The sequence below is a fragment of the Arachis ipaensis genome, chromosome B1, assembly GCF_059453495.1.
Source record: "Arachis ipaensis isolate K30076 ecotype BB chromosome B1, ASM5945349v1, whole genome shotgun sequence".
Taxonomy (NCBI): Eukaryota; Viridiplantae; Streptophyta; class Magnoliopsida; order Fabales; family Fabaceae; genus Arachis; species Arachis ipaensis.
The window spans coordinates 125947550-125954635 of NC_142436.1; the positions used below are offsets into that span (position 1 = coordinate 125947550).

The window sequence follows — 7086 nt, forward strand, 5'->3', positions numbered from 1 at the left end:
CATTTGCTGATGACGAGATTTTTTTATTTTTAAAAGGATAATTGATATTATTTTTGATGGAATAAGCCTAAAACCATTCAAAGAAAAGAATATGGATTATGACCTCATTGAGAAAATTGTAATATTTTTCTTTAAAAGATGAGATTGGGAAGCTGTATATGTATGTAAATACCATTCTCTATAGAGATCATACTCCTTAGAGTAAAGATTTTTACGTAGGGCTTCTTTATTTATAACAAATTCTGTTCTACTCATGGAAATCATTCATTGAAGAATATGTTGGAGATTGAATAGATTGTAAATCAACATCATCATCAGTTTGATAAAATAGTTGAGAAATGTTTGAATTATTTTGTACCCCAGAAATATTAATTCCAGAATTTATAGATCTGGGAATTTTACTTGAAAACTGAGATGTGAAATCATAGAAAAAGATTTTCTTGCTGAAGCAAAATCATTAGATGTTCCTGCTTCAGATCTAGAAGAAAAAGAGTTTCGTCTGTCAAAGAAAATCTCTACTCTTCCTGACTCATCTTGTTTTATCTCTCGTAAGAGAGGTTCTTGTCTAGGTTGCGTTGGAATGGCTCGATCAATTGACCATGACTGAGCAAGGTCAATTTCATCCTACTTTATGAGCCTTGGGACCGTGACGTTGGCCTTTGTCATGTCTGTGACAAACAAAGTAGTTTCGCTATCACTGGATTTAAGAAGGACTTTAGAATTACAAGTGTTCATGACCTTGTATTGAATCCTATAGTTTAAAGCGGCTGGGATAGATCCTTCCTTTATGTTAAGACCATGAATTCGGATGTTTAGAAAAAGGGAGTCAAGGATGTTGACATCTAACAAACTGACCGTTTTGATATATATATATATATATATATATATATATATATATATATATATATGGTATTATGTCCTATGTTGTACCTTGGGCCCTTACGCTTTTAGTTAACGTGTGAACATTTTGCACTTTTCTGTTTCTGTTCTGAGATGTAATTATTCATCAGGCTTCTCATATTATTGTTATTATTCCCTTCTATAGATACATATATTATCGTATAAGTCTTAGAATTGTCGTGACACTTAGTTATCCTTTGCTTTACGGTATGAGGTTAGGCTTAGGATAATCAGGGTGTTACATAAGAGACACAATAGCCTAACAAGCAAGTAACTAAAGAAGTTGACCCCCCTGATGTAGATATTGGTCAACCAGCTGTCGAAAAGCATACCTCAAAGGATTTGAATCAAGAAAAATCCCTATAAATTCATTCTGTTGATGATATACCTTCTTCTCCTCAGGTCGATGTCGATCTCACTGTTGCCTCTTCTCCCTCGAAGGAAAATAACCCACTTGCAAAGAATATTGAGGAAAAGGAACATCTTTTGGGTTCTCCAAGTGTCGAGATTTTGCCGAATTCAGTCAATCAACCTATGCAATCTTCAAATCAAACTTCTGAAACCCAAGAAACTCCTTCCACCAATGTTTCCAGTCCACCAAAGGCTGATTTAGCTGAACTTCTTGCTTCCATGTCCAAAATCTCTGATAAAACAAAGATGCCAACTTGGATTCCGACCATGGAAGAGTTATCAGAACAAGAGCTCCTAAAAGAACTAACTCATCATGCCATCAAAAGACTATCTGCCTTTCTTAGGCTCCTAACGCATACTATCGATAAGTGGGTAAACTGAGATGACTTGAATGCAATTTTTTCAAATATGTTGTGTACTACTCTCGAATATCAGGTCCCACTCAACTTCTCCAAAGTAGTGAAGAAATTCAAAAAATTTGCCAATAACCTATTCTTCTCCCAAAACAAAATGAATTAAGTAAGAAAGAGAAGACAGTCATCGAAACAGAATGCACAAAGTTTGATACTTCCTCTAAGTCAACACAAAAAACTTATAAAGAATATGAAGTTGGTTTTGCTCACGCTGCAGTACTCAAGTTCGGTTAACTCAGTGCAGGGAAGAACTTGCCCAAATTCATGAGGAAGAAGCTCAATTAGAAGGGCCTTACTTAAAAAGCTAAAAAGAGGAAACAAGATCTTTTTCGAACCCTTTGTGAAATGGAAAACAATCTGGCTGGCTTAGGAGAAAGTAAGAGAAATTGCAACTCAAAGAGCACGATGAAATCAATGTTTACACTTCTTTTGACGAAGAAAGAGTGTGTTTTCGATTCGAATTAGAAGAGTTATTAGAACCTTATCTTTAAAGACTTGGGATGCCAAGTATTTGTTGTTTTTTTATTTTTTTTAGACATAGTACTTCCGAAACTCTCCTGTTGTTATTTATATTTCTTTACATGTATTAATCATTATTCTCCCAACATCGATACCGCTTCAAATATTTTCCATTGACTGATTTAACCTCAATGCTAGAATCGATATTCTTAATTCGGCATGCATTTCCATAATATAAGTCAATTACCTGGAAAGGGCTTTCCCAATTATGGGACCATTTACCATAGAATCTTGACTTCTTTTCCATTGGTAAAATAACCATAAGGACTAATTCACCCACTTGGAAACACTTTTCTTTTACCCGTCGATTATAAATGTGAGCAACATTCTCTTTTTGATGAATAATATGATCGAGTGCTAACATTTGGTCACTGTCCAAGTTATTCAACTCATCGAACATTGCATTCCAATAATCCTCAACTGGTAATTCCTCTTGATACATCACCCTTATAGTGTTAAGATTAATTTCTAAATGTAAAACTGCATCATGGCCATAAACTAATTTATAAGGAGATGTGTTTGTCGAACCTCTTGGTGAATTTTGATAAGCCTATCATACCTGACTCAAAGTTTCATACCAACTGCAAGGTTTTTTGCCAATTTGTTTATTAATCAAATTAATTAACATCTTATTTGCTTCTTCAACTTGACCATTTGCTTGTGCATAATACGGGATCGAAGTCACCATAGTTATATTCCTCGATATTGCAAAATTTTTAATACATTGACCAGTAAACATAGTGCCTTGATCAGTACTTAAAGTTTGAGGAATTCCAAATCGATGAATTATATGTTCCTCTATGAAATTAAGAATCTCATTTTGACAAACTTCTATCAAAACAATAAACTCCACCCATTTTGTAAAATAGTCAATCGCTACAAAAATAAATTTGTGATTTTTAGATGATGGATGGTAAATCATTCCAATTAAATGCAAACCCCATCCTCTAAATGGCCAAGGCTTTATAATCAAATGCAATTCAAAAGCGGGAATTAGTTGTATTACCCCGTGTTTCTGACACTCTTGACATGCTTTTGCATAATCAATACAATCTTTGACCATGGACGGACAATACACTCAATCGCGTCGCAGTACCCACTTCATTCTTTCACCAGCTTGATGGGCACCACATATACCTTCATGGACTTCACCAAAAGCGATTATTTTCTCTGACTGACCCAAATAACTCATGACACTTTCTTCGATGCTTCTTTTATACAACTCATCACCTATTACCACAAAATTCATTGCTTTTAACTTCACATCTCGATCAACTCGCATATTAGGATCTTTTAAATATTCTGTAATTGGTTTTCTCCAATCATCATCCCACTCATCAATGACTAAAATTTCATTTTCTTCAATAGGGTTAAGTATTTGTTGAACCTCTATCAACTTTCCTAAGGTCTCAAGTAGAACTTTATATTTCGATGCAATTTGAGCCAACTCATTAGCAAATTCATTTTGAATTTTTGGAATATGAACAAATAATACTTTTCGAAATGACACTAATAACTCCCATGCTATCGACAAATACTTTTGTAACTTTTCATTGTTACACTTGAATTCTTTTGACAACTGCTTTAAAACCAATTAAGAATCCCCAAGATTTGGATATTTAATGCCCCTTGTCGATCAAAATTTCTAATCCTAAAATCAAAGCCTCATATTCAGCTATATTGTTCGAGCATGGGTATTTTAATTCGAACAAAAATTTCAATGGAATACCTTCTAGAGATATAATCAGAATGCCAACACCAGCACCATCCTTGTGTTTCAATCCGTGAAAGTACAATTTCCAAGGTTCAGACTTAATATGAATAATATTTGCCCCCTGGTCATTAAGATGGTTGGTTAATCAACCAAAAAATCTGCAATGACCTGACCTTAGCCGGGACATACTGCAAATTAAACTTAGTTAAAGCAACCATCCATTTTCCCAATTGACCTCTTAGTATCGAGTACGACAACATATACTTAATTAGATCAGTTTGTGCAATAAATTGAATAGTTTTTACAATCATATAACATTTTAATTTTGTACAAGAATAGTAAAGGGAAAGGCACAGTTTTTCGATGGCAAAATATCTCATTTCGATATCAGACAACACTCAACTTAGGTAATAAATTTCCCTTTCATGTAGTTCCTGATCGTTTTGAGCCAGCATACAACCAATTATATTTGTTGAAGCCGCAACATACAATTTTAAAGGTTCAAAAGGTCAGACTGTTGCCATTACAGGTGCTTTCGATAGATAATCCTTAACTGAATCGAATGCCTATTGGCGTTCTTCCTTCCACAAATATTGGGAATCATTTTTAAGCTTCACCATGGTCGAAAAGATGCATGTTCGACCAGATAAATTAGAAATAAATTGACGAAGAAAGTTAACTTTCCCCAAAAATGATTGAACCTCTTTTTTCGATTAGGATATGGCAATGCTAGAATTGCTTTCACTTTGTTTTGATCAATAGCAATCCTTTCTTTTGTACCATGAATCCTAAAAAATTTTCCACCGAAACTCCAAACGCACATTTTATAGGATTCATTTTTAAACCTTTCTTTCGCATAGTTTGGAATGCATGGCTTAAATGATTGAGATGTTGATCCATTGATTTTGATTTCACCATTACATCATCGATATATACTTTAATAAATTTTTCAATGTATTCATGAAAAATAGTATTCATAGCACATTGATATGTTGCCCCAGCATTCTTTAAACCAAAAGGCATCATTATCCATTCATAAGTTCCCAAAGCTCCAGGGCATCGAAAAGCTATTTTCAAAACATCTTCTTTAGCTATGAAGATTTGATTATAGCCAGAATAACCATCCATGAAACTTAAAATTTCATTACCTGCCACTGAATCGATTAACATGTCTATCATAGGCATAAAATACTCATCTTTAGGAGTGGCATTATTTAAATCACGGAAGTCGATACAAACACAAAACTTTCCATTATTTTTCATTACTGGTACAATATTCGATACCCAATCGACATAGCGAGCAGTTCGAATAAACTTTGCTTTGATTAGCCTTTCAATTTCTTCTTTGATTTTGAGATTAATTTCAGGGGTGAATCATCTAGGTGATTGTTTTACTGTTCGACAAAATGGCTTCAATGCCAATCTATGTTCTACCAACGAACGATCAAGACTAGGCATTTATCATAATCCCAAGCAAAACAAGCTTTCTATTCGATCAATAAATTAATGAACTTCGTTCAAAATTACTCATTAAGATTGTTACAAATATAAGTCTGTAATCACTATCTGATCCTAAATTAATTTCTTCAAGTGGATCCTAGGATTCAAACCTTTTTCAATATGAGTGTCTTCAACTGAAGTTTTCTCAAAACCTAAAGGCTCCAAATCATAAATGCAAGTGAAAGTAAAATCAACTTGATCATCTAAAGCAAAGAAAACTTTATTATTGACTGAGTTAGCAGTCAAACCATTTACAACACTAAGACGTTTAGACATTTCAACATCAGACTGATCCATAATATTAATACTAGAAATGAAAATACATGTAGTACCTAACACACAAATAGACTCGACTTTAGGAATCGAAGCTACACTAGGAATTGAAAAACTGAATTGAAATCCCTATTCGACTCGACCTCATAAGAAGAATCATTTCTAGAACATGAAATGTTTTTTATAGAATCAAAACTACTTAGATAATTATTTAAAGAACCTAAATAGTGTGATACATCTTGTTCATTAGCCATGACAAGATGAAATCGAACTCTCACGTTGAACCGAATCACTCCCAGCCAGTGGGAGTATAATCAAGTATTGGGTGTTGAAGCTTCACGCTAAGTCCTTCTGAAGTTTAAAAGCAACCTTCACAATCATAATATTTGAGCATCCTGTCAATATCAAGTGGTTTCATCTTATCATTACACACCTTAAAATCAACATGCATTTGCTCAACATAAAGGTTTGAATCTGCCTTGATTACTTCAGACATTCCTTCATCATTCCAAAAAAGGATCCATTCTTGACCGAGTAAGGCATTATAACATGCCTTCAAAGGAACCACCATAAAAACCGTGGTCCAAGATGATGACCCTACTTGCACTTGGAGAGTTACCAAACCTTTTGATGGTGTCGATACTCCACTATAATCAGTCACTGAGACGTTTGTGGGTATCAAATCATCGAAATATTTTCCTACTTTGATTAGCATATTTTCTGGCAACAAGCTAATTGTCGCTCCTCCATTGACCAACACTTTATCGATGCATATACCACTCATACAAGCAGTGATGTGTAAAGGTCGAAGGTGCAGTTTTTGCTTCTTAGTTGGCTTTTTGAAGCATCCCAACTCCTCATCTTCACGTACAAAAGCAAAAACCTCTTCATCTTCGACATCATAGTCTTCACTCAAGTTTTCTTTATATTTTCCTAAATATTCAGTTGGTATAATGGAAATAGTGCCTACCATTTCCTCACCTCCCTCACCAAAGTACTCTTCATCCAAATCAGCATCTTTTTCTTTACCATCAATAGGGACTATTGCAATAGCCTTGCCTTTCTCCCCTTTTATTGGGAAAAAAAAAATCCCTTTCGAATAAGTTTCTCCATCAGACGAAAAAACAATCTGAGTATGAACAGAAGGAGTTACCCCTTTGTCTATTGAGGTCGATGGTCTTTCTGACTTTGTTTGGTGCACAAATCTTCCACCTCGATTTCCTTTAGTTCTTCCTTGAGGATATGGGTAACGTCCTCGATTATAACATCGATGGCCCCTTTGAGGATTACGCCTATATTCTGCGTCTCAATTGTGAAACTCTTGACAGTTCTTGATCCATTGTACTCCCAAAGTTT

At 34.5% G+C, this 7086-nt stretch overlaps 1 protein-coding gene across 1 annotated transcript; it reads right to left on the reverse strand.

The window, feature by feature from the left end:
* Window positions 1-2310: 2310 nt before the first annotated feature.
* Window positions 2311-3525, reverse strand: LOC148578275 (uncharacterized). Its single transcript, XM_088502992.1, has 2 exons — window positions 3381-3525; window positions 2311-2723 (listed from the first exon to the last, which is right to left on the reverse strand). Exons 1-2 carry the CDS (start codon window positions 3523-3525, stop codon window positions 2311-2313), a joined length of 558 nt encoding a protein of 185 aa, XP_088359118.1.
* Between the last annotated feature and the right edge of the window lie 3561 nt (window positions 3526-7086).